At 39.3% G+C, this 27,839-nt stretch overlaps 2 protein-coding genes across 2 annotated transcripts in view; both read right to left on the reverse strand.

Moving 5' to 3' along the window:
- LOC121953918 (nesprin-2-like) overlaps positions 1-1,368 on the reverse strand; it is a 77,608-nt gene extending 76,240 nt beyond the window's left edge. The window contains exons 1-3 of the mRNA XM_042501200.1: positions 1,306-1,368; positions 1,123-1,217; positions 779-1,010 (exon numbers count right to left, since the gene is read on the reverse strand). The gene's annotated coding sequence lies outside the window, so the exon portion shown is untranslated. The remainder of the gene's footprint in view (positions 1-778; positions 1,011-1,122; positions 1,218-1,305) is intronic.
- On the reverse strand, positions 743-26,920 carry LOC121953564 (nesprin-2-like). The gene is made up of 30 exons (XM_042500731.1): positions 26,890-26,920; positions 25,793-25,845; positions 25,379-25,543; positions 22,394-22,624; positions 20,670-20,792; positions 20,121-20,236; positions 19,487-19,598; positions 19,106-19,240; positions 17,901-18,059; positions 16,722-16,916; positions 14,852-14,971; positions 14,505-14,702; positions 14,221-14,394; positions 13,469-13,600; positions 12,092-12,285; positions 11,637-11,775; positions 11,002-11,241; positions 8,702-8,854; positions 8,008-8,184; positions 7,157-7,312; positions 6,830-6,973; positions 6,081-6,251; positions 5,666-5,799; positions 5,315-5,519; positions 4,085-4,267; positions 3,384-3,491; positions 2,133-2,287; positions 1,306-1,453; positions 1,123-1,217; positions 743-1,010 (listed from the first exon to the last, which is right to left on the reverse strand). The coding sequence occupies exons 1-30, from the start codon at positions 26,918-26,920 to the stop codon at positions 743-745; spliced, it is 4,614 nt and encodes a 1,537-aa protein (XP_042356665.1).
- Positions 26,921-27,839: the final 919 nt, after the last annotated feature.

Genomic DNA, 27,839 nt, shown 5'->3' on the forward strand with positions numbered 1-27,839 from the left:
ATGTGTGTGAGTGTGGAGCAACAGGCAGAGATGTTAGTTTTTTTGTTAGTTTGTTGTCATTTTTTCTCCTTTTTTTCTTTTCTTTTTTTCTTTTTTTTGGATATATAATTATACAAATTCTGAGAATTTGTTTTCTTTCATTTACATATTCAGTTGTGCATTGCTTCTGTAATCTTGTTTTGTTAGTATTGCCATCAAAGTGCACAAAGTAGTTTTATGGACAGAGGTTGAAAGACACCTTTAGTCAAGAACTGTACTTATACTCCTTGTTCACTGAAATTGGTGTGTGTTTGCTGGTTTAAAAAAAAACCCACAAAAAATATGTGATGGACTGTTTCCTCACTGCCAGCAGAGCAGAGCTATGCACATGCTTCTGCAGCAGACACGTAAGCCTTGTACGCTGGTAAACATCAGACAGCAGCATGGAGGCCAGTGAAAATGTTAAAGTGGTTACCTCATTTTTATATTTCCCACTTAGTAAGTCTGTCTTTCAAACTTGGTGCAGACTACTTCAGAATGATTGAACACTGCTTGGGCGGGGACAGATGGTATTTTGTGATGGCGAGGTGTTGAATCTCGCCAATGAAGGAGCAAAATCTTCCATTTGATGCTATGAGAATTTATCACTAACCCAAATTTTCACAACCCTGTAAAGTGACTTTATTATAAAGCATTTAATGTTTATCAACTCCCATACAAAATTCATAAAATTCCAATATTTTACCATATCTTGAATTAACTCTTAACTTCCTTCAAGGCCTGCAGCTGTCTGTCTCACCTGGAGGTCCTGGAGGGAGCGGCGGAGCTGCTGCAGGCTGCAGTGTGCAGGTGTGGCAGGTGGAAGGAGGGTCTGTGTCTCCGACAGGAACCTCTGCAGCTTCCTCAGGCTGCGGCTGTACAGGTGCCACTGCTTCACCAGCCCCTCCACCAGGGAGCGCCGCTGGTCGGCCCGCTGCACCGCCCCCTGCCAGTGCTCCCTGAGCTGGGCGAGCTTCAGGATGAAGTCACTCCTGGATACATTAACACAGTTAAAAAGGTTTAAAAATGAAAGTGAGATTTTCCCTGCCAATATCAAACAAATGTTTGTTTTCCTCTTTTTATTTTATGACAAGATCTTCTCACCTGTCCTCCACCTCTCCTTTCTGCAGCAGGTGAAGAGCTTCAGCGATCACTGAGTGAAGGATCTGGTGACCAGTGACCAGCTCTGCCTGAAACCTCTGAAACACCAGCAGAGCTCAGGATTAGATCTCTGTGTGTGCAGTTTTTGTTGAGTCTGTGAGTGAGTGTGTAAATCGAGCATGATACCTTGTGTGTGCAGAGCTGCTGTCTGAGGCCGATGTAAGAGCCGGCCACATCCACAGCCAGGCTGTCCTCCATCCTCTGCAGGAAAGACATCCAGCTCTCACACTTCTGCTCAAAGCTCTGCCGCCTCAGGGCATCCGTCTGCAGCTCACTGTACACCACGAAATAAAAAATAACTGTTTGAGAACAAAACTCCACATGTAATTTCATTGAAAAAAAGTACATTTTATTTTGTGTATAATTAGGCCCCAGTCAGACAGGGTTCGTTTTAGCAGCCTGGGGTGGCTGTTTTTAATCATTTTGTTTTCCAGGAGCACACTGAAAGCCTTGAGCACGAATTTCAACATAACCTGTTGAAACCTTGAGCAACATCACTTTTCTTGTGCTGCTTTCAGATGCCGTTCGCAAGTACAAACAAGAAAATTATCTAAAAAGGGTGCAAAAAATAATAAAATCATAACTACAGTTTTCTCTTTTTTTCATGCAATATTTTGGGATATCACCTTTTATTCATTTCTTGCAATTTGGGGGCATTTCTTCCTCAAGTTGCTCATTGCTATTTTCCACGTTTTCTAAAGAATTCAAACTAATTTGTTCAGGTTTCAGTGGTTTAAGCGCTTGGAAAAGGTGTCTGAACGCAACACAAAACAACTCAAGTTGATCTAGGTTTCAAAGTGTTAAATATGATAAAATAGAAAAATTGTTTTTGTATGAATCACTTTTTTTGTATCATGAAACACAATGCTAAGATTTATTTTTACACTTTTCAAAAAACCCATCATTTCTCAGCTCACTGGTTCATGTATTCATGCATGGATCTCAGATCTGACCTGCAGGCCTCCTCAGCTCTGGCGGAGGCGTCGGCCCAGCAGCGGTTAAGGCGTTGTAGGCGGCGTGCTGCAGCGTCACCTAGCGTCAGGCTCCGGCTTTGCTCATTCAGCACATCCAGGTCAGCAGACAGGCCGCTCAGCTCCAGGAGGCCAGACTGGAAACATATGGTGGCACTTCAGATAACAGGGGATCACAAGAGTCTGGACTACTGCATGCATGACATCACTGCTGAGGAGCACTACATGCTTCATACATGTCCTGTGTTCTTCTGTCCTCATTTAGTCCTCTGTTACATTGAGTTTTCTAGTTCTACTTGACTATTGACTCTTCAGAAATTTCTCCTCTCAGGTGGAGACAAACCCCTTATTATTGCTCACAATTTAAGATTTATTCAACAAATGAAATGAAAAAAAACTGAAAATAAAGTGAAAAATTAAAATATTAGAGGAACATGACTGTTCAGGACATTTACACCTTCTGCTGCAGAAAAAAGGCTCCGAGCGTTATGGAGGACAACAGCCACACAGCACGTGGTCTGATCTCATTTCTTCCCTCAGGTAAACGCCTGCTGAGCGTCAGAGCTCAGAGACTGTTTATATCATCAGGAGGTGAGATTACTGAACAGCAAACACTAAAAATACTCTCAGTGTTGTTGGACATGTAGGACACACATCTAGTGCTTTAAGTTTTAATATGAAGAACTTTAAACTTTAAAACATGGATCAACAGAAGCTTTCTTGTGCTGCATTTAGGGAAAATTATAACTAATTATAACTCCAAATATATTCATAATTGCTATAATAACATTTTAAATTATGTTACATGGAATTACTATAATTTTAAGCACTTCTTTCACTTAAAAGAACTACTTTTTTGTGCTAATTTTGGGTAATTTTTTCTTAAGATGCTCTCCTTCTTCCCATGTTTTTCAAAGAAATTAAACCAATTTGTTCAGGTTTTAAAGAGTTAAGTTAGCATTTTAGACTGTAAAGGTAAAAGACTTGAAAGTGTGTCTCCCAAACAGATAAAGACAGAATGAGACTCTGATTCTGACATTAAATATCTAGAAACAAGCTGATTTCTATGTTTAAAACTGAGTTTCTAACTTCTCCAAAAAGAAAACATTTCCAGTGACAGAATATTTAACTCAATAACAAATCCAGACATGAAAAGTCTCTTGTTGAGAGGATCAAACAGAGAAGCAGCAGCAGCACTACAGTCATTCATAAACTCCATTCATGCCGTCTCACCTGATCTGCTGTCCGGCCCACATTGCGCAGACGCTCCTGCCAAAGCTCCAGGTTCCTTTCCAGTGACTCCAGGATGTTTCCAAACTCCTGCAGCCGCTCGAGCTCCTCCTACACGCAAACATGACATATGACCCGCAGCCATCTGTGTCTTAATTTCTAGGTCAGTGTGACACTTAGTGCAGGAAGCCAGCACTCTGAAAACATCCCTGCATCACAGAGTATGTCCTAAAATAACATCTAGAGCAATAACAAATATGGCTTGCATTATTTTACGCTCACTAAAAAAATTTAATTATGTAAATAAATCATTTTAGATGTAAATAAAATATCAGCTGTGACATACAAATGTTTAAAAATTAATATGTTTCAGCAAAAGACTTAAAAGGCAAAAAAAAAAAAAATTGGTATCGAATTGATCAGCTGAGCCTGTTTACATGGCAGCTCATATAAACCAATATCCTCACGTCTAATGTCTCTTTTTTAGTTAAGTTTATTTTTCTGGGACTGTGCATGTTAATAAACATTACTGTAAATATCCCACAATTAGCCAGGAGGCTAAGTCTGGCAGCCTAAAATGAAGAAACAGCTTCACTGCACTGTATCAGTGTGAGCACGTCTCTAAGTCTCCCTGCTGCACTTAACCAGTCCAGTCTGACTTTGCCGAATCCCAAAAATAGACTCTTTCATTCATGAAGTCCTACCTGCAGCTGAGCCAGCTTCCTCCCCACCCTCTGGCTGAGCTGCTGAACACCACGAGTCAACAACCTGCTCTCTGATTGGACCAAACTGGCAGCTGAAGGCTCCAGGTGACGAATTACATCCTTGGAGGCCTCTAGCACCCCCTCCAGGTCACACTGCAGAGTGTCTGTCCTCTCCTGGAGACTCTGGAGCAGGACAGGGACAAACAGAAATACAAAAAAATAAGGGGACAGGAGAGTTTCTAAAGTGCTGAAGTGAAAAGTGAGATTTTTCTGCAAAGTAAGGCCTGAGTTTGGGTCTTTATTTAACTGTAGCTTTGAAGCTTGTCGGGGTCTGGCCCCCGAGCTACAGAGCAGAAGTGATGACCCCGATATAAGCCAGTTTGCAGTCTTACATTTAAAGTGACCGTACTTTTTGGCTTTGGAACGATCTGCCTGAGGAGATCAGGCTCGCAGCATCAGCGACTTCTTAAAATCCATCTTTATAGACTTGCTGTTATGTGATGTTGCCTTTTTTATTTCATCTTTTAATGGATTTTTTGCATTTAATCTTTTTATTTGTATTTGTTCATAATGACATTTTGTGTCAATAATTTTTTGCATATTTTTAAACTTTATCTTAATTTTACCTTAAATTTCCTGCTGTTACATTACGTTCTGAGTGCTCCGTTTCTGTGTTTGCGTCGTCTGTCAAAACACTTTGTAAACTCAGTTTTTAAAGATGCTATATACATAACAGCATTAAAACTGCCTATCAGATTAATAAATAACTTTTTTAAAACTTGTTTTATTCATTGTTATTGTAATTATCATATTTTTATGCATTTATTTATTTATTTTTCTTTCCATTGTATTTACTTTTTGGGTGTCCATCGAAGTTGAGGCATGTGTGCTGAATTTTTTTTGTGTGTATATTTGCTGAAGAATGTATGAATAAAGAAAAAAAGTGCTCATCAGAATTAATTAAAATCATTACAGAATAGCAAAAAATAACAATATTTAAAAAAAAAACTTTGTAAATCACATACAAAATCTGTAATTAAAAAAAAGGAAGATTGAGATACTTTGATGAATTTAACTATCAGACAAATTAAAGTTTTCCATGAATTTCAGAAAAAGGATCATTTCACTCTCCAAAACAAAGAAAAGTGACATGAAATAGTTTGAGCTCGATAAAGAAATTTAAAATACATGCACTGGAGATGTTGGGAAACGTTTTGTTCACTTCCTCACCTGAATATTGTTTATCTTGACAGCAACCTGCTCGACTGTGTTCTCGTCTCCAGGCGCTCCGCTCACGCTGACTTGACATCGCTCTGCAGCGTCTGCAGCCGCTGAGAGAAAGACGCAGCCAGCCGGGCGTAGATTTCCCAGACCTGCAGGACGCCCCCGACTCCTCTGGAGCTGCTGGTCCAACGCTCTGGACACCACAGTCCAACTGGAGGACAGGAGGATTGACTGATTGCAGAGGATGACTCTGTGTGTGTGTGTGTGTGTGTGTGTGTGTGTGTGTGTGTGTGTGTGTGTTGTGTGTGTGTGTGTGTGTGTGTGTGTGTGTGTGTGTGTGCATGGAGTCTGTCTCACCTGTGTCTCTGTCTGTCCAGCTGCTCTGTGAGGAGAGCGGCAGCATCAGGACTGATGACGTCTCTGAGGGAGGAGGCGGTTTGACTCAGTTTGTCCCACTCGGCCTCAGAAGCTTCCGTCTCCTCATAAAGAAGCTGCAATATCCCAAACAAGATCTGAGTATGATCATTTTCTCTCTGCACGCTAAAACGAGAAAATTCATAGACTTTTTGTATGCTGTATTTGTAGCCAATGTCAGAATCAAACATTTAGTATTCAAGTATTTGAAGATGATGTATGTATATAGATGAATATATTTTTGAGCCAGATGCAGTGAAATTTTGTTTGTGTCTGTCTGGTAGGGAATCTGATTGACCATAAAGGAATCTTGACCTCTAGAAGAAGCTGGTATGTTTGTGACTTGTGGCGGTCTTACCTGCAGCTTTTCATGGACATCTCTGTGAGCCTGCAGGGAGAGCTGAGTGCCGCTGTGATAATCGAGCGTCTGTGATGTTCTCACTGTTTTCAGCAGCATCTGATTCAGTCCCGTTTTCACACAGTTCCACAGCTGCTGGGCCCGAATCAGCCTCTGTTTGACTGAGTCGTGCTGTAAAAGAAAAGACAAGACGCTCCAGTAATACAGCTGTAACTAATGATTACTCTCACTGACGATTAATCGGGGGATTATTTTCTCCAATTAGTTCTATAAAAAGTCAGAAAATGGTGAAAAAGTCAGTGTTCCAACATTCCAACATGATGTCCTAAAATGTCCTGTTTTAGCATCACCTTAACAGTTTATTGTCATAGAGGAGAAAAGAAACCCGAAAATATTCAGATTTAAGAAGCTGGAATCAGGGAATTCCAGAAAATTTAATAGGCGACAGCTAATTAATTAAATGAATCTTTGCGCATCTTTCCTAGCTGTGACGACACTGAGTTAAAAACAAACACCCAGCAGTTTTATGAGCATGAATACATTCTGCATAATTTTCTTTTTTTTATGCTGTGTTCAGTTTTTTGTGTTTGTTTCTTCCAGTAAAGAGGAAACAAACACAGCGTTATCTTGGTGGTGACTGAGCAAGATAACTACAAGCATTGGCCACAAAGAACAGAACTGAATCGTGCTCTTGTTTCTTTTTCAACCACAAAAAACACTTCACTTTCGTTTTCCTTTGTGTCATTTACCTGCTGCGTGAGAGCTGCACAGGCCTGGATGGATTTATCAGCCTGAGAGATAAATTCAGAGCTGCTCTTTCCTCCTCCAATATCAAGTTTGTCTCTCAACTCCTGAAGAGCTGCAGATTTTTGCCTCATCGTCTCCTCCAGATCCTGAAAATCACAAAACAAGCAGAAGAAAACCTTTCAAAGAAGTATAGTTTTAGTCTTTCTTTGAAAAAAGCCTTGATGAAAACACGGCTCTTTACGACTGAAATATTAAACCTAATATAGAGGATTTGGCTCAGGTGTTGTGATTGTTCATACAGATGTCAGAGGACAGATGTGACCTCTGACCTGGCAGGTGTTGATGCTCCTCTGCAGCTCCGTCTGGCTGCTGGGTGTCTGAGCTGAGTCCATCCAGCGGTTCTGATCTGTGATCCAGCTGCGGATCTGCTGCAGTCGAGCCTCCTGCTCCGCTCTGCTCCTCAGCTTCTGCTCCACCTCCTGGATCTGGACTCCAGACAAACAACACAAACAAACAAACAAACAACAGCTGTTTTTCCTCTGACGGCCAAGAACTTGAGAATATTAGATTGATATTTTACTTTCATAATATTGGAAAAATAAAAAAACTTATAATTAAGTTATACGGGATAAGGATATACCATATATATATATGAATTTTATGATGCACCATTTATTTAAAAAAAAAAGACAATTTTTTTTTGATCTGTCATCTCAACTTAATTTATTGTAATTTTGTTGATACCAGGTACTTTTTCCTAACGGAAAACCAAAAAAGACAAGTAGAGTAGAGTAGAGCCAGTGCCATGCAGTGAAATCACACCATAAGTTTCAATTGTTTTTTTTGGTGTTTATTTATTTATTTAAAATTTTATTTAGTCTTCTAATTTATATACATCTTTTTTTTTTTTTTTTTTATTCCACCCTAATCCTGCTTATTATTATTGTTATTGTTATCAGTGTTCGGTGTCTACTGCCTTTTTCTTTCTGTATTTAAAATCGTGTTTTTGAAGGAGCAATATAAATAAAGATTATATTATTATTATTATTATGAGTGCTTGGAATGAAATCTCAACTGCGACTGAGCTTCACATTATACAATCTTCATGAAAACTGAGCAAACTCCATCTGCTGGTGAAGACTGTGTGAAGCAGCTGAAAGTTTGATGTTTGACCCCTGACCTCAGAGTTGAGGGCTTCCTGCAAACTGAGCCACTGATGGTTGAGGCGACCCTGCTCCTCTGCAAACTGCTTGTGTTCATAGCGCCTCCTGTGACCGTCCTCGGTACTGCAGGTTTCTAACGGCTGGCTCGCGAAGTCCAGTGTGGCCTGATGGGCCGACATCTCTGTCTGACACTCCTGAGAGAAAAACAAGAGACGGAGAGAAAGAGAGAGTCAGCCAGCCAGATTTACAGGTAAACAAACTTCTTCCAGGACCTCAAGATTACACTTTAGCTCAGAACTTAAATTAACCCTTTAAAACCTGGATCAGCAGTTTTATTGTGCTGCGATCAGACACTTTTCAAAATCATTAAAACTTCTGAAACATGAGCAAATTGATTTGATTTTCAAAAACATGGGAATAAAGGCAATAAGCAAGAGAGAGAATCACTGGATATTATCAAAAAAAGGGGAAAAACAAAAACTATTTTCAGAACTATTGAAATTAGTTGTGTGTTGTTTTTTCCAGTAATTTTCTTGTGGGCCAATTTTTTAAAAAAAAAATCAGTTTGCAAGTTTTTGGGTCATTTCTTAAATTGCTCATTGTCGTTTTTCCATTTTCCATCAAGCCACTTTACTACAATTTTAAAGGGTTAATGCTCAGGAAATTCAGCAACGGACATTTAAGCAAATTTTTATGGCAGGCCTTCTCTACCTTGCAGTACTTCAGCAGCTGACTCAGGTCGGTGTTGGTAGAGGAGGTTTGGTTGATTCTGCTGCGAAGCTCCTCCAGCTGGGACTCAGCAGCTTCCAGCCACGTCTGCAGCTCCAGCAGCGCCTCCTGCTGGCTCGACATCTCCACCCATCGCTGAGGAGGAGGAGGAAGATGGAATGATGTCAGCCTTTATCAACATATCAGAAAACTAAAACCTTTTTTTACTCCTTAAAACAAAAGTGGTAACTCTACAGAACGTGAGTTCTCTAACCTCCAAGAAATTTGAATTAATAACTTTTTTTACTACACAAAAGATGCCTTTCACTATATTTAAACCTTTTCACCCTGACACAATTACTTTGATTTCTTTCAAAAACATGGCAAAAAAAAAAGGCAATGAGCAGCTTGGCAAGAGATGTTCCACAAATTGCAAGAAATTAGTAGATTTAGAAAAAATATTTTTAAGGAAGCTAGGGAAAAACTATATATCCAGTTATAATATTTACACATTTAAAATCATGTTACAAAAACATAATTTTTAAGCACTTTTTGGCTCATTGCTTTTTCCTTGGTCATTGCCTTATTCGTGTTTTTTGAAAGAAATCAAGTCAATTTGTCCAGGTTTTAAAGGGTTGAAAAAAAAGTTCGTGTACATATTGATTAAAGCTAAAGATAATTATTTTTATAGCATGTACACACTGAAAAAGGGATTTTTGTGTAGAGCTTAAACTTGAAAATGCCAATAAAAAGTAGGAGGAGAGAAGAAGAGGACTATGCATCAGAGGAGTTGTCAAAAAAAGGAGACGAGGAAAAAGACAAAAATAACAAGAACAGCAGGAAGGAGAGATGAGAGGGAATGAAGAAGAATAAGAGGAGAGCTGAGAGCAGAGGAGGTTGGGAAGATGGGACAGAGAGAAAGAGGAGAGCATGCAAGAAGAAGATTGGAAGAGAGAGGGAAGCAGAACAGACGCGAGCTGAGAAAAGAAGAAAGGAGAAGGATCCAGACAGACAGAGAGATGGATGAAGGGGAGAATGGTTTCACACCAATGAGGGCGAGAAGAGTGCTCAGGATGGCATTGTGCTGCACGGTGGGGATGTTTAAAACTAATTGGTGACAGGAAGACTGCAGCGTGGTTTTTGAAGCTGCTCTGTACTGTAAATGTGTGCGCAGAGAAGCAAATTTAGGTACAAAATTTGGCAATTAGGAAGAAGTAAGGACAAAAACTTCATTCCTTTTATTTTGGTCAAAATAATTCAATAAAAAGGTAAAAAAAAAAAAATAGTCAAAAAAGTAGCGGACATACAAACATAATCTGTTGTAAGTGAGCATTGAAAAATTAAAATACAGCAACAAGGGGCAATTAAGAGGTTTAAGCCATCACAGACTATTAAAACATGAAAACTCTCGTAACCAAAAGGTTTCATGATGATCTGACGCCCGTTTATTATGACGAAATCTGCACCAGGTCACGCTCTTCGCTGTCACACCCTATCGGTTGATTTCAAAAACGTTTTGGCGGCATGCTTCAGCAGCTTAGTTGAAATGATAATTATTATTAGTTTGATGATGTTTGGACAAACTATCATTGATTTACGGCCAAATTTGGAAGTGGTGCTGCCCCCTACTGAGCAATTTCAAATGAATTTTACACACATGTTTTAACAGTGTTGTAAAACATATCCTGTGAGTTCTCTAATGATTGGACCAACATTTCTCATGTAGACTTATTTGCGTATTGTCACATCCTTTTTTTTCTTTTTTTTGCATTTGTTGTTGCCCCTTTGGGATGCTTATGCTGCAATCCATTACATGTTTGAAGTCATGTGTATAGAAAAATTTGGCGTGTTTACGTCAGCGAACTCGGGCTCGATGAATCTTGCCCGAGTTTCCAACTTGAATTTTCAACTTGAATGTTTTATTGCAGTTTTCTGTTCTGAGTACCGTGGATTTAAAGCATTCGGTGTCCTTTTAAGTCCTTCTTAAGTTCTGTGACAATTCACCCAACGGTGATGGCGTTAAGAGGAGCGATGCACACTTTTAAAGGTCAAGATATCAACGAGCTTTATGCAACTTTTGATGAGCTTGGTCCAGTGATGACTCACAGAAAATTTGGTAGAAATCAGACTTACTGTTCAGGAAGAAACATCAAGAACGTGTTTTAAAAAATTCAAAATAGTGGAAAATCTAGTCAGACTTAAATGCTTCTTGAGGCAAATTTATAGAGTCTGTACTGATGCATGTCTGTCCACAGTTTGGAGTAAATGAACTTTATCAAAAACAACACAGGGAAACTGCTCACCTTATGCAGAGCTTGTTGGACGGCAGGAACATCGGCCAGCAGACTGGACCAGTGCAGCTCTGTCTGTCTGAGCTGGGAGTCGATGGAGCGGAGATCTGGCTCTGACGTTTGAGATGCTGGCGTCTCTTTGTCCTCTCGATTCGAGTCTTCATCTTCTTCTCTCAGCTGAACCAGCTGGGTGCCAGCTCCGACTACAGCCACCTTCAGTCCAGTTTTGGCATCCAACTCTTTGGTCAAAACCTAAAATGGAACTGATATATTATATTCTGATTCGCACAATCGCAAAAATTATCATAACACAGTTGGTCTGTGGGGTCATTGACAAAACATCTGACACTCTCAACTCAGATTTTTTCGACCCATAAACACAGGAGGCAGACCGAGAAGCATTTATACATTTAAAATGTATGCATTTTAGCAGCTGTATACGTTCGTTTAGAGGCCTACTGACACCAAAAAAAGATGCTCTGATTCTATGTATTTCTATATGGTCAAGACTGTGCTCATTGCCAAATGTTATTTTTGAAATTGTATGAGATGTTTAGGAATTACGCAGTTAAAATGATCTCTTTTCTCATTGGAGATTGTTATTTAAAATGACACAGTTTTTGGGTGCCTCTAACACTGCTGCCTACCACAAACTGGAGGTAGAGGTCACGCCTCTGTTCAACGTCCGTCTCCTCCTCTGCAGAGACAGAGAGCTGCCTGCATCTGTCCATCAGCTCTCTGGCCCCGCCCATCCAGACAGCCAGTACAGCAGAGTCACGAAGAAACCTGTTTATTGGTGAAAAAAGGACTTTTTTGATCAACGAATTTCAACAGATTTGATTTATTTCAAACATGTAAAAAAGAATACAGGCAGCAAACACAAGAAAAAGTAAATTATGACTTTCAGAGTATATTTATGATTCAGAGTCTGGGCCAGAATTGGCCACAACGTATCTCACACACACACACACACACATACACACACACATATGTGTTTTAGTTGGTTGCAATCGGCGAATTCACCGCTAAATCCCACACACTGGACCTTTACTAGACAAAATAATCTAAGTTTAAGTATTTTTCTCTCTTTCTCATCTCTCACCTGTTCCTCAGCTTCCACTTCCTGTCTACACTGGTGCGTTGGTGCTCCACCTTCTTGTGCAGGGTTTTCCAGCGTACCTCCAGCTTGCTGGTGGACACGCCCACTCCTCTACAGCCCGCCATCTGCAGCCAGAGCCCCGCCTCCAACATCCGACTGATCCGCGCCTTGTTTTCCTTCAGAGCACCACGAAGCTCCTGTCACAAAACTAAACTTTGTAAACACTTATCACTGTACACTAAAAAATGTGCCACTAAAACCCATTCAAGCTGCAAATTTGAATCCACAGCCATCAAAGTATAAAATCATGCACTGTATTATTTCTGGGCGTCATTCTGGGGTTTCGCCTTAGAATTTCTATTTTTACTATTTTATACTTGATGACATCATTTTTTACCATATTTGGCATATGGAGAAAATACATGCTATTTCAACTAGGTGCACTGTCACAGTCAGTGTTGCTGCTAATCACTGACGTATCCCAAGCTGTAATAATAAAAATAAAATAAATAAATAAATAATAATAATAAATTTTTTTTTTAAAAATCTTCCTATCATGTATTTTTTTGAAAATGATTTATTTTATGTTCATGTATGTTCATCTAAAAATACAGTGGCATCATGACAAAACCTGGCACTTAAAGGGTTAAACTTAAAAATTATGAATATTTGATATTCATGATTACGACTCATGCTGGTTAAAAAACATAAACTAAATGAAAGTAGAAAATAATATCGATGGATAATATTCTTTTAAAGCCTGAATTTGAAGTGCATTTTGTGGACAGAGCGATACATGTGTGCGTAATATTAAAGCGGGCCCTACGGGTTAAAAAAATGTTTAAAAAAAGTTATTTTTGTTCAAAGTACAGTCAGAATTGATGAAGTACAGGTGAGCTTGACCAAATGTTGAGCCTGGTAATGTAAAACCGAGTGTAACAAGCTCTCCATCCCTCAGTGGCCCCTTCTCCACCTCTTTCACCACATACACACTTCTCTGACCACCGAACAGGCTGCTGCAGCTTCTGTAGTCCTTTTCAGCTGAATAAGAGACACATTTCCAATCCCACAGCAGAGCAACAGGGAATATGAACCAAAATGAATTGTAGCTAGAGGTCTCCGCTCGGCTAATAACTCGCATTGAAGCCGAGGAACATCATGTACCCCTACAGAAAACAACCCTTTCGCTTGTATTTAATTGAGCCAATTAGGTTTTGAGTGCAATGCACAAAGTAGAGCATGGAGAGCGCCCAACGGTCTCCAAATGAGCAGAATGGAACACGGCAAAATGTGCTCCTCGGTCCTGCAGTTGGCTGCATGTTGGTAAATCTCAATTATCCACAGATAGTCGAAAAGAACATAGGTACTAATAAAAATTACCTGGTAGACAGAGAGCTTCTCTGATATCTGCTCCTCAGAATTACCCCCGTCGTGCATCTTGGGAAATGAAGTCTCAATGGTTCTCAGCAGGGAGTCTGACCAGATGCTGTCCTCCTCCCACTGTGACCACAGCTGAGACAGATGGAGAAATGATGGCAATCTCTGTTTATTTAAATGTGTCTGATTGCTTTTAATTATTCTTCTGATTCTGAAAATGATGGCTTAAATTAACTTCACCTTTTGCATACTAAAAAAAATCACCCATGTCATTATATGCATGTGTGTGTTTGCAAAATATCTGAAAAAGCTACAAAAATTTCGGTATTCATGAGCTTGTCAGAAAGTCCATTGTTCTCTCTTCAAATCCTCCCAGTTTCAAAAGTCACAGTAACAAAACTAAGAGTCCACAGTCATGCTAGCAGCTCTGTGAGATGATAGTTGGGCATCGCTTAAATCGTCTTTTATTTGGTGCTGGTCCCGTTTGTTTTTCCCCATGTTGTTTTTGTTTTTCTTCTTTTTCCTACCACTAAATCTTCCTTCCCATGCACAAAAAAAACTTTGCACAAAGGTCCAGTTCTGCACAAAGGTCCAGGTACATTTCTTGCCAAGTAGCTCATTGCCTTTATTCCCAATGTTTTGTATAGAAAATCAAACTGATTTGCTCAAGGTTCAAAGGTTGAAATACATCTGAAATGTGATGTTGGTCCAGGTTTCAAAGGGTTTAAATAAATAGGCTGCATTCCATACACTACCTGTAGCGTTTCTTGCATCTTGGTCCCTTTCTCCAGCCCGTGCCGCTGCAGTCGGGCCACTTCATCCTGCAGGCCCATCATCACGCCCTCCCACCTCTGGCGGGCGCTCTCTGGCACTCTCCGGGTCAGATACTGCAGGATCCTAAAATGATGGCCCAGGAACTGGAAGAACTTCTGCAAACAGAAAAGGGTTGTAATGGTAAAGATGCTTTATTTAAGCTTTTTTTTTTTTTTTTAAATGTAAGCCTTGTAAACTGCGTTTTCTCTGTTTCCCACAGACCGACCGTGTGACTGCTGAGCTGCTGCTGGAGCTGAGCTCTGCTGTGCAGCTCTGTGTCAGGCTGTGTGAGGCGTTCAGAGCCAAAAGCCAGCAGCTCCTCCAGGCTGTGAACCAGCCGCTCGTACTGCTGCTGCACCTCCACACCGTTCTGCAGCTCCTCAGAGCGAGAGCCAACACCACCCAGTGCACCAGCCAGCTCACCCTGCACAGACATTTTCAAGATTTGAACATGCACTGGGCAATAGAATGATCACTTATTTGGTCTTATCTTCAGGGTGTACACTTCCCAAATGTCTTATTGCTTCCTCAAAGAACACCTGACCCAGATGTGCCGTATATCAGCAAGCTCACCTGCAGCTGTGAGGCCTGGTGGATGAGGGAGGCAGGCAGGTTGTGTCGATCAGCCTCCTCCAGCAGGGAGCTCACCTGCTCCACCTGCTGCTGCAGAGACTCCTGCATCTGAACCACAGCCTGGACAACACACACACACACACACACACACACACACTGACAAACACACAACCGCAGCTATTCCTAGCTATTTATGTAGTTATTTACATCTCACCCTGCCTGGTGCACACAAAAATTGCTGGATGAAGTTATTCCTCTGAACCACGCTGTGTCAGTGAGACAAAGATAAGAAACTCTGGTGCATGAACTGTTACCCCCTAAAACTAGGGAAAACTACTATTTTGTCAGATGTGGTCTCTTCTATTATTTATTTATATTCATATAATTTATTGCTCCTCCCTGCCTGTTTGCACTATTGTGTCTTGTATCTTGTACATTTGTGCGTTTTTAATGGCGTTTTCTTTTATGTGTTTGCATGTACTTTTGCTGTTTTTAAGTGAAGCCAAAGACAAATTTCCACTGAAGTGGACAATAAAGTCTCTCTATCAATGTATCTATATGTGCATCATATTAAAACGTATGCCACATATATTTGGCCGCATTGAATACATAAAAAATAAGTAATATTATACTTAAGAATGATTCCACAGTGTATTAAAAAGTAGAATTATTGCACAAAAATGTGTATAGTTAAATGCTGCATCTTGCATGGTAACATTGGAATTGTACAGCTTGATATATATTAACAAATAAATTATAGGTTATAGCTGCTAATAGGTGAGGTAAGTCCAAGTCCCAGTCTAGTGACTCACAGTGTGTGACGCTCTGAAGGAGGAGTTAAAAAAGTTTGATATCCACATACAGGAATGACCTCCTGTGGTGCATCCCACAGGAATGAGTCTTATACTGAATGTATTCCTGTGCTTCAGTGCAAAGACTCAATGACTCATTGACTGACTGCAAAGACTCATGAGATCTTTAGATGTTTTCTTTAATCTGACCAACAGCCTGTAGCTTGTTAACATTAAATATGTCTATGGAAACAGTACCTGTAGTCGTTTGTTAAGGTCCAGGGCTCCACTGAATTCATGAATTATTTGGCGAACCGTCGCCTGGTTAGAAGTGAAGGCTGCATGCAACTCATTAAGTTGTATCTGTTGGTTAAACACACAAAACTGGGGCTTTAAACTGTGACATGCAAACATCAAGGGGAAAGATTATTTCATTATGAGACTGCATTAAAAAGTCTACAACAATTCTTGATGGATAAAAATGTTGGATAACGTAAGTATACGATTTATTATGTTGAGAAGTATAAATAAATAGAGTAAAACATTTCACACATAAACACAAATACAATTAAGATTAAAATGGGATTAAATTTCAACTTAATTAATTATCCCAGGGTGCATCAGTGATTCTGTTTCCATGTGTGCAGTTAACCCTTTGAAACCTGGATCAGCATCAGTTTTCTTCGAGCTGTGTTCAGATGCCTTTCCCAGGTGTTAAAACCTCTGGACCCCGAGCATATTAGTGTGAGTTTTTATGAAAACATGGAAAAAAAAGACATCAAGCAATTTGGTGAGAAATATCCCCAAAAATTGCAAGAAATTAGTAGAAAATTATTATTTTTAAAAAATCTAGTAAAAAATATCCAGAAAACTACAGTTACAATGATCATAACTGCATATTTGAATTTATTTTACATAATTATTAGAATTATTAAGTATTTTTTTGCTTTTCTTTTTAAAATTTTCTTGCTAATTATGGGGTTATTTCTTCTTCAGTGGCTCATTATCTCCTTCACATGTTTTTAAAATAAATATAACAAATGAACTCAGGTTTTAGAGGGTTAATAAAAGTATCTGACCTGTTGCTTTGCTGCCTCCTCCTGCAGGTTTGTGAGCTGCTTCTCTCTGCTGCTCAGTGCAGCGTGGACCACAGGAAGTGCTCTGCACACATCATCGACACACTGCTGACCACGCTGTGAGCCCAGGGCGCTGCTGACCTTTGACCCCTGAGAGGACAGCTCGCTGCCGAGGGTAGTCAGCTCTGCTGACAGACTCTGCAAAAGATGCAAGTTGATCCTGTTTAAAGTGACTTTGCATAATAAGTTGGCACAAAACTGTGGCGAGTGCAGAGGAAAGTTTTGGTCCTTCACACATATCTGGAGAGATTTTTTCTTCTCTTTTCTTCTTTGGTTCAGCTTTTTGGTCAAAAGTGTCAAATACCATTCAAATCAAAGTGGCACAAAATACTTTTACTGAAAATCCGTCTCTAAGTTTGGGCTGTAAGTAATTATTATAATTTACTATTGTGTACATGTTAATTATTCTTCCAGCTAACTGATCAGTTAATATATAGCTTGGTTTATAAAAATATATATATAAACCAAAAAATTATTAATGGACAAACTGAAAACGTTGACCTGAAGATGGTGCTAAACTTGATGCTCAAATCACTTATTTTTACTTTGTTAAAGTGGAAAAAATTGGGTGTGCAATAAATGTTTCTCTTGCTGATATTTTTATGAATCTTGTGTGCACAAGATAATAAACTTTTTTTTTTTCTGTGGACATGTTGTTATCTTGTGGAGTTATTGTCTTATGCTCACAAGTTAATTATCTCATGGGAACAACTGCAACTTGAATGCACATAAGATAATAACTTATGTGGACAAAATAAAACATAAAAAATCATCTTTCTGGACTTTAGGGGCTCCGTACTAATGATTACATGTCACTTTTTTTCAGTAGTTTTTTTTTGTCTTTTTTATTGTGAGTTTGTCTTGATGTTTGGTATACTTGGCTTAGTATTGAAACTTGAAAAGTAACGTAAAGTAAAGTATTTTTGTTGTGAATTGTTAAAAGTCCAATAAAGAAATTTGAAAGAATAAAATGATCACTAAAGTTAATAGAATTCCTGCTGAGGGGAACATCAACGTCTAAACCTGGTCTCATGGCAACGCATCTGATGGCTGTTGAGATATTTCACACACAAAAAAATCACTAGACATTTGTGAGGAATGGTTTTCTGTGGTGAGTCCCACCTGCAGCTGCAGCAGCCTCAGCCGTGTGTCTTCTCCATGTGTCGTCTCAGCAGGCGTCTGCAGCAGGTTGTTGACAGAGGACAGGGACAGGGAGACGCCATGCAGCACATGAAACAAGCCCTCGTCCAGCGTCTGATGGGAGCTGTCCACAGCGGAGGCCTGCGGGTCAGACAGGTTAGTCAAACTTTAAACAACTCACAGAAGACAAATTTAAATCATGCACATATTCAGTCAGTCAGTCGGGAATGTTGTTCGTTTTTCTGACTGTTGTTATGATTCGTTTCATGTCGGATCTTATTCACCACAAGACAACATGACGATGGTATTCTCCTAAAGGCTGCTGCTTGAGGAGGCACAACACACGCATCACTTTCTCTCAATGGTTGTCTTTCGTGTTTGCTGTTTCCTGCTATTCTTCTTGTAAAGTGTGAAGTCAAAATGTGTTTCCTGTGGTGAGCGATGAAAAAAACATCATACCGGGGATTCCATCTTTCATTTTCAGCTCACTGGATTTCAAACGAAGAGAGATGTGGTTAGAAATCTGATCTATAGAGACTGGACTCAGTTGTGTTTTTTTGTTGTTTACGCCTCAATACAAGCAACACAACACTTTTCAATCTTTATTAAACTTGTTGAACAAAACGCAAAACAAAACAAACAAAAAACAAACATGAGAAACTCAACAACAAACTCAACCTTTTTCCACAAATCATGGAATCATTGTCCATGTGTAGATGCACTTTTCCTTCTTGCAGTAATATGGTTGGTAGGTGTATTTCTGTAGAAAGAAAATAGTTCCTAATATATATATATATATATATATATATATATATATATATATATATATAAAACAATGTCTGTGGATAATCTTGAGTAATTGGGTCATGGTTTTTTGGAGAGAGACTTTGTTGTTGAGTTTTTCAAATGTATTTTTGTGCCACCTTGTTCCATTATACTGGAGAGAAGGCTGACATCTCTGTAGCCGATATCTCAAACACTCAGCAGCTAACACCAAAAAAACCTAGACTGATAAACAGCACTACAGGTAAGAGGAAAAAAATATGTATTTTTGATTTTGGGGTGAACAAATTTAAAGGCTAATCATCTAAAGGTTGGGAGCTTCTGGTTGCAGCGGCTGTCCAGTCGGGGTCACATGTCACAGCATACATATCCTCTGACAAACCGGTGCGATAACGACTCCGTACCTGACTCAGAGGCTCTGCCGCTGTCTGTCCCAGCTCTTTCAGATGGCTGATGTGAGTTTGGAGCTCTTTCAGGGTTTGTGTGCCAATCATGCGTCCCGCTGTTCCATCACTATGCCTCATAGATGAGTCTGTCACCTTCAGAGAGAGAGTGAGAGCGAGAGAGAGAGTCACAGACCCGAAGATAGAGAGCGAAAAACATCAGAGGACACACACGACTGTTATCAAGCCCCGCAGGACGTCCCCATAACACCAAAAAGACAACAAAGTGGCTTCTGCTCAAAGAAGGTGATAATCAAGCACGGCGAGAGCACCGATTTTTTCTTTTCTCTTTTGTATTTGAAAAGTGATAATCAAGCACTTCAGCGCTCACGAAGGCCGTACCTCAGAGGGAGGAAGCAGCCAGCTCTCCTCCAGAGCCAGCAGCCGACTGTGAAGGCGATCCCACTTCTTCTGAGCAGAGTCCTCCTCCACATCGAACTCAGCAGGAGGCGACCTGCAGGGAGAGAAGAGGCTGAAAACTCACACTTCAGTCCACTCCATCTTTCTTTTTCTTTCTGTCTTTCTTTCTTTCTTTGGCCTTTGATTGATGATGGTAGGCTGGTTTGAATAATGTGTCCATTTCTCTCACCAAATTATGCAAATAATTGAAAATCTTATTGTACTGATTGGACAAATCAAATCAAACAATCTAAGAAGTATATTTTGTATTATTCTCATTTCTAGTGCAGTCTTTACGTGTGCCGTCATGTCAAGGATGCTTACAACCACTTTTTCTTTTTAATTTAGAGGAAAAAAACAAGTTGATTTGTGTTGAATTTTGAAATCTGAGAATTAAATTTTTAAAATTAAAAAATTGCAAAAGAGAACTTGATAAAATAAAGATTTATCATTGTGTGAGCAAAAAAAAACAGTGAGACAATCATAATAAAATAAAATAAAATAAAATACACCAATATTCTTTACCATATATATTTTGAATGTATACAACAATATATAACAGAGAAATGGTTGTTACCATGGCGACAGCTGGCTGTGGTCCTCTGACCCCTGGCTGTGGAGTCGAGCTCGGCTGCCCTGCCTGGCGATGGCCTGAGTCAGTCCTCTCTGTTCGGTCAGCTCCTGCTCCAACTCCTGCACCACGAACAATAACAATACGGCTCAAAGTTAAATGAGCAGAACAGTAACGTGACTTTAATATACTTCTGTGATAGTTTTAGTTTTTTTTTTACTAACAGCTGAATATCAATGAAACCAGTGCACTGGTTTGCTTTTACAAGACGCAGATATTGGCTTTTTATTAAAGATCTAAAATGGTCATGTAATCCACTTCTGATAGGATGGTCTTAGTCTGTAAAACCTGCCATGAGATTTTGTTACTGAGTATTTCAGAGTTCAGTGGAGAGTTTTAGTGTATGGTGGCAGTCTAATGAAGCTTAAAAGGGACGTATATGGTAAAATATTAAGATATGGCATTGATGTAATAGTATTGATTTCAGTTTTGGGGATTCTTCAAAATGTCACATCAGTGAAGTCTTTCACGTAAGCAGTCAGTCGAGTTCAGCACCTTCTGCTGCTGCAGGCTGCTCTGTCTGAGCAGTTTGTTTCTCGGTGAGGAGAAGATCTCCTGAACGCTGCTGCTGCGCTGCAACTTGGACTCCGGGCGGCGCTCTGGCTGAGGTACGGACTTCTGAAGAGAACAAGGAGGAAAAAAAATCATTGCAAAAGTTCACATCACCGTCAATGCTGAACCGCAGTATCTGCCAGCACAGATTTGGTGCAGTAGATTGAGGAAGTGAAAAAATTCTGATCAGTTTAAAAATATCTGATCATATTTGTGTTTTTTCTCCAATCAATGCTGTATATTAGTGACTAAAATTTAACTCGCCAAAGTGAGGACTAGAGACTTGACTTGCACTGTACTACTCTGAGACTTGATTTACTCGAGACCTGGCCACCTCCACAACTGACTTGACATGACATTACAAAAACATTAAACTTTTAAAGTTTTGACCAGATTAAACATGGAAAAATAAAAAACTGTTAAGACAGCGACGGGAGAGCCCTGATCTCAGTTATGTTAAGAACACTAAACACAGCCAGCGTGAACCTTTAAAGTCCTGCACTCAGGCTTGAAAGGCTTTCATTTTGACGCTCAATTTGCTCATTAATATCTGTGAATTGACCTGCAGGTATGAAACTAAACAAACCTGCTCCCAGCAGGAAAAATTTAATTATTTAATGATTCATTTGCAAACTTGTTATTAATAATTATCAGAGAGCGACTTTGCCACATGTGCACTGGCTGCTCTGCAGGAACGCAGCTCAGCATCTTTAAACCTGTAAACTACAGAAAAACGTAGACTGAGAGAGAAAATAATCAAAGCAATGAGATGGATCAAAGGAATTTCACTTTGTGTTTTGGCAGAAAAGTTTGATTCCATATTTAAGATAATCAAAATAAATCCTCCTTTTATTTGCATATTTTAAATTTAGTGACTTAAATATATAATAATATTATATATATATAATTTTTATTTTTGCATATTCTTCAGACATTGTTCAACATGATCACTACTTTTCATGGTTTTGGTCTGACAGAACAGAAAGAGTAAAGTTGCACATTCAAACGTCACATATTAATAACTACACAAACAATATAAAGACTCCTTTTTTTGTATACAACAAATTAATTTTGCTGGTAATAAGAGACAAAAGAAAAAACAGAAATGAGACGAGTAATATAACAAATTTTAGAATTTTTGTTGGACATTTCAACACCAAGCTAATTTATACACATACAGTCGGAAAGTTTTTTTTTTTTTTTTTTACATATTGAGCTTTATCTTGTACCTAAAACTTGTTACACCTACACTCAAGGCCTATTGGTCATTTGCAAAGAAAGACTTTGGAGAGATCTTTCAAAAGCTTTATCAAAATTCTCCACCAAGTTTGCTGATGTTTAGACAAACTGTCATTGATTATATGGGCAAATTTTGCGTCAGGCCGTTGCACTTTTTTAGAGCTAGTGGAGAACCCGATTGAATGATTTCAAAATAATTTTACACACGGTTCAACATTGTCATGAAAGATGTCCTGTAAGTTTTGTAATGATTGGACCAACAATTTTTGATTTATACTCTGACTTGTGTTACTCTACACCAAATCTTTTGTAGCGCCCCCCCAGTGTTTGATGGTCCAGGTACTTATGTGGACGTATCCTGCAAGTCTGTTACATTTACTGACTTTGTACTGTTTCAGTTCATATTTAGTCACACAGATTGTATGTACCTGTTGCTGTAGCTGTTTTTGGGCGATGAGTCTCTCCTCTCCCTGTCTGTCCTGTAGCAGCTGCTGGAAGGAGACCAGGTTGGCCTTCAGGAGCTGCAGTTTGGAGGAGAGCAGCTCAGCCGCTTCCTGCTGTGATCCCACAGCTCCCAGTTCATCGTGCTGCTGTTGGTCAGCTGCCTGGCCGAGCGCCGACAGCCCTGCAAACCTCTGCTCGATCTCCAGGAACATCTCCTGTACAGTAACACACACACAAACACACACTTGTGTCAAATCACGTATTCTTTTAACAAGAACGTATGCTTTTATTTTGTCTGTCTGTGTGATGTTTTGAATTTGAATGGGAGACAAGATCTCATCAGCTGCTGTTTGTTTTCCCACAAAGCTTCATTCAAACGTGACGTGTGACTGTGGACGTGTTAAACTGCTGAAACTTTAATGGAGGCTCGAGTTTCGCTCTCTGGGTCAGCGGGAGGAAAATACCTGCCAAAGCTTTGAATGAAGACACAATAATGACGCCTGTGAGGGCATGACTCCACTGACTGAAAACTCATATACAGCTCACTGAATAATAAAGACCCCAACCGTCAGATATGCACAATAAACTAAAGTTTTTCAGCATGATTTCGCTCCCATACCAGTAAGCACAGAGATATAAGTATATCTTCTTAAGTACAGATAAGTTTTAAGTATTGTTTTGAGAATTTAGTGTGTATCCATGAACGGAGAAAATTCTCCTAAATCTTATGCCAAATAAACATTTAAAAACCCACTGGATAATCATAAATATGGAAGCCCAAAGAGGACTTTATAAAATAATAATGTCAACTTGAAATGAAAATGTAATTCCACAACAGCATCATAATTTTACACAAATGTTTGTGTTATTTGTGTAAAAATGAATAAACAATAATACAGTTTTCATTGTCATAAACTTGTATGTGTGATCATATTAAAATGAAAATGGAAAAGCTGTTTGACAATTAATTTTCAAAGTTGTATCTCACTTTACAGTAGAAAACAAATCAAATGTTATTACAAATCATGATCATGTTGTTTATAACAGATTATTAGTGTGTTTTGGTTATTATTAGTGGTTGCAGTGTCTCTGCTGTTACTGCTGCTGACTTCTGCAGCCCGTTTTTACGTGTTCGTTTGGTTAGTGGTTGGAACATTTAGCAGAAATCTGCAACACTTGATGGGTTGATTTTTGCGATCTTTGCCAGTTTGGTCGCCACCTCTGCAGCCAGACTGCACCCTCAAAACAAATACTGACTGTGAACTCTACAAGCCATTTGTTCACTGGACTGACGTTTCCAACCTGTAGACAATAGAACTAAAGATATTTAACACATTAATGCGAAATATATCAAAATGCACACAAAGACTGAGACAGTCAAAGTAGATTATAAAACGCAGTCAAAATGTTTGATGTTCAAACAAGCCCGCTTTGGGTTAACGTTTAACGAGACGATCGTTTTTTCAGTCCTGGTTTGAATGGACAGTCTGCCATTTACAAGTAGACTTAAAGCAAACTTCAGGGGTAATAAAATCAGAGCAGGTGACAGTTAATGGACTCTGCTCACTGAGACTCGTCTGGGAAATTGATGTCAAGGATGTTAACAGTGGTTTACGTCTTTTTATTTTAAAAAAGGAAAAAATAAAAATAAACAAGCAAATTCTCTGCAGAAAGCATGGACAATTAAAAAGCATTTGTATGATTTTTTTGCTGTAACATAATCTTAAATATATAAATATTATAATTGTAATTGTAATTACTATAAATGCAGTTTTCTGGACATTTTTTGATATCTTTTAAATAATTCTAACCTTTTTTTGAAAATACATTTTCACATCTTTTTCTTGTCATCTTTTACTAATTTACATACAATCTGTGGGACATTCCTCGCCAAGTTGGTTGTTGCCTTTTCTCTCCATGTTTTTGAAAAAAATCAAACCAATTTTCTCTCTTTTAAATTTTAAAGGGTTAAATTGCTTGTGAAATGCATCTGAATGCAGCACAAGAAAACTGATATTGATCCAGGCCTAACTGACATTTCCTGCTGATGACCTTTGACTCCTCCATGTGCAGAGCCAGATGTGTCTTAAGATCTTACATCACATGTGAGACAGCAACAAACCAGCGTGGGAGGGAAATTTTAACCCCTGAGTTGCCAAAACATCCCCAGCATTAAGTTTTCTAATGTTGCGTCTGTGAAGGGCTGAGAAGATGCAGCCACTCGGAAATGATTCATGAGACATATTTCGCTCTTGAAACGACATTGTGCAACTTGATTGTCTGTCAAGTCACATGACTCGACCAGTGACCTATAAAAGTAACTATTCTTAGGCCCAACCGAAGCAGGATTATGACTTCAGACTGCTGTAGTGCTGATCTAAACTAGTTTAACTTCTTGACTCTGAAATATTGTTTCTGTTATTTCAGCCCAGTTTTCTTTATGGATATTGTGAAAAAACTAGACGATTTGTACAGAAAACTATATTTAAAAATTCACAGTCAGATAATTAAAATTATGTTACAAAAAGAAAAGTTTTTTTTTCTTTAGCACTTTCTTAAGATCAATTCTTTTTTTTCTTTTATTCTTTATTTTAAGGTAATTTTCTTGTCACTTTTTAAAAAAAAACAAAACAATTTCTTTCTATTTTTTTAGGGCCATTTAATTTTCAGTTGCTCATTGCCTTCTTCCAAATACGAAAACAATAAATGATAAATGAAAAATGCTCAAATATAAATGTGTCAGTTTTTGTATCAATGACCTTTAGTGACCTGTATTTTTAATATGTAGTTAGAGCCACCTTCATGCTCATAAACAGTTGCTTAAAGGGCGCTAAAATCAACAGCTGCATGTAAGCTAAATATCTGAATAACACTCTCTTCCACCCAGTTTGAACTCACTGTTGTTATCTAAACATCGTTTGACCTGAAAATCATGGGAGTTACCTGGTTCCCTGGTGGGCGGGGCTTACCTGGCAGGTGAGGAGTTGCTGCTCCACGCTGTCCTGCATGGTTGACGCACCGGCAGCTCCCCCGGATACCAGGCTCCCCCGGGCTCTCTGCAGCCACAGCTCCAGCTGGCCGACCCTCTCCAGGCACACATGCAGGACACCTTCCCGGGGGCGGGGCCCAGGATCCTGGGACACAAACACAACACACCCAGCTGAACCTCTCTGCTCCAGGGTTGTAAATAAAGAGGGGTAAGATGAGAGCGTTCTGAGCAGACTTCAGCTGACTCTACCAGCAAAAGTTGCAGCTCTAATGCTGATTTCTGACTGTAATTCTACTTCTCACTCTACAACTTCCAGTCTCTCTCCACTCTGCCTGTTTATCTCTCTCTCTCTCTTAGTTTCTCTTCTCTCTCTGTCCCTCTCTGCTCCACCCACCTGTGGCAGAAACCACTTCCTGGAGCGGTGGCCGGGCTCCAGTGACAGGGACTCTTTTATCACAGGAGAGAGAATGACAGAGAGAGAAAGAAGAGAGGCCTCAGGCTGCAGGGGTGGAGCCCAGACGGAGGGCCGGGCGAGCTGAGTAAGCAGTCAACGCAGAATACAAACACTTCCCTTTTCAAACTGTTAATGCACTTATTTAACTGTCAGTCATCTGAGGTTTTATTCTATAAGAAGTTAATCTGTAAGTATATGAGTTTTTTTCTTTTGTTTGTCTTGTCTTGAAACTTTTTTTTTTACCCTACCAGTGACTCCTTTTCAGAATAAATTATGAGCATTTTGTGCATTTTGTGCAAGTTCAACCTCAAAATGCATCAGGTGACTGATTTTCTGTCATGACTGAGCTCTGTGAACACAGTTGCCAGGAAACTACTGAGGATTTGACAGGAGGTGAACACCAAGAGTCAACAAACCTGCTTTGAATGTCAGGATTAATCACCTGACTCAAACATTCACTGAAGTCTAATGTGAATATACAGAGCCCTCTGTTTGTTAGAGAAGATTGCGTTTTTAAGAAAAGGTTGTCATGAATTAAAAATTTTTTGAAACTATACACAAGTCTATACTAAGGACCGTATTTTTAGTATCTTGTACCTTAAAATTACTTTAAAGGTCTAGTGTATAGAATTTAGTGACACCTAGTGGTGAGTTTGGAGTTGGCAACCAATTGAGACTTCTGCGGTGTCCCGAATGTGTAGGAGAACTACGGTCGGTGACACAAAATGTGAAAGAACAAAGCAGGCAAGGACCCGCTCCCAATGTAGACATTAACGGCTTAAACTAATGACCAAAATACATGGGGCACCGACACGGGCACCGACACGGGCACCGACACAGGCACGGCAACCTCAGCATGCCCGCAGCAGACTGTGACTATTCTAATCAAATAAAGCTTCTAAACTCTATTTTTAAGTGTCTGATCTTTTTTTCGCCCTCTGCACGGGCTCTGCAGCCCTCCAACAGGTAAAAAATATATACAACTGTGGAAAAAACAAGTACAATCTGTTTAAAAATGATTCACATGATTATTGTACCGGAGGAAATGCGACACAGCACAGCAACCATGTCAGTTTTTTTTATATTTCACATTAAAATAAATCAGTCAAGTTAATGCATCCTGTTGTTAAAACCATCAGCTTAATTATTCAGTACCAGTTGAGATGGCCTATATGCTTCCAAACTCTCCATAACAAACTGTAAAATCATTTGGGGAAACTCAGCAGCTGCCACACTACAAAGACGGAGTCTGTGTAGCAGGTCAAATCCCTGCTCCGCCCGTCAATTCTGGGCCAAGAGGGGCTGAAAACAACCCAAATAACGATAACACATGGCGTGTTTAACAGTCAATACTCCAAGTATTTGAATTTATCAGTATATCAATAAAAAAAGGACGATGGAATGAGAGCATGAATTAATTAATTTTATCGTCATCCAAGGGCACAAATTAAGAGTTAATTAATTAAAAATAATAATTTTAAGAGCTCACATTAGCTATTTTAGGTTTTATATCACTAATTTCCAAGGGGAAAAAAAACAAAAATTGCTTCTCTTGATACATCCTGGGATCTATATTAAGAAAAATTCAATAATGTAAATGCAAAATGTAATAGAAAAGTATTTATGGTAAATGCAAGTTAAACAAAAACAGCATTCACCACAGTTGATGGTGCAACTTTGTATTAAAGGTCAAACTTAAAATTATTACTCCAGTAAACCAACGAGTGGGTGGTTATCTTGCAACTGCACAGCAGTTTTGTCAACTCAGTCCATCAGTGAGTTATTTAAGTGCAACCAGGTTCCAACTGCATCCACTCCTGCATCGTTAGAGGGTTAGGAGGAGGACGGTGCTTTTGTTTTGGTATCATGCTGGAACTGGGGCAGTAAGTTTGTTTTTTTATGTATTTTTAAGGAGGCTCTGAGGCCTCTGCTTGTTCTGCTGATGTATGACAGAGTTGAGAGTGTGCTTTTGCATGTGTGGTGTCTA

Source organism: Plectropomus leopardus, chromosome 14, assembly GCF_008729295.1.
Source record: "Plectropomus leopardus isolate mb chromosome 14, YSFRI_Pleo_2.0, whole genome shotgun sequence".
In the NCBI taxonomy this organism is placed as follows: domain Eukaryota; kingdom Metazoa; phylum Chordata; class Actinopteri; order Perciformes; family Serranidae; genus Plectropomus; species Plectropomus leopardus.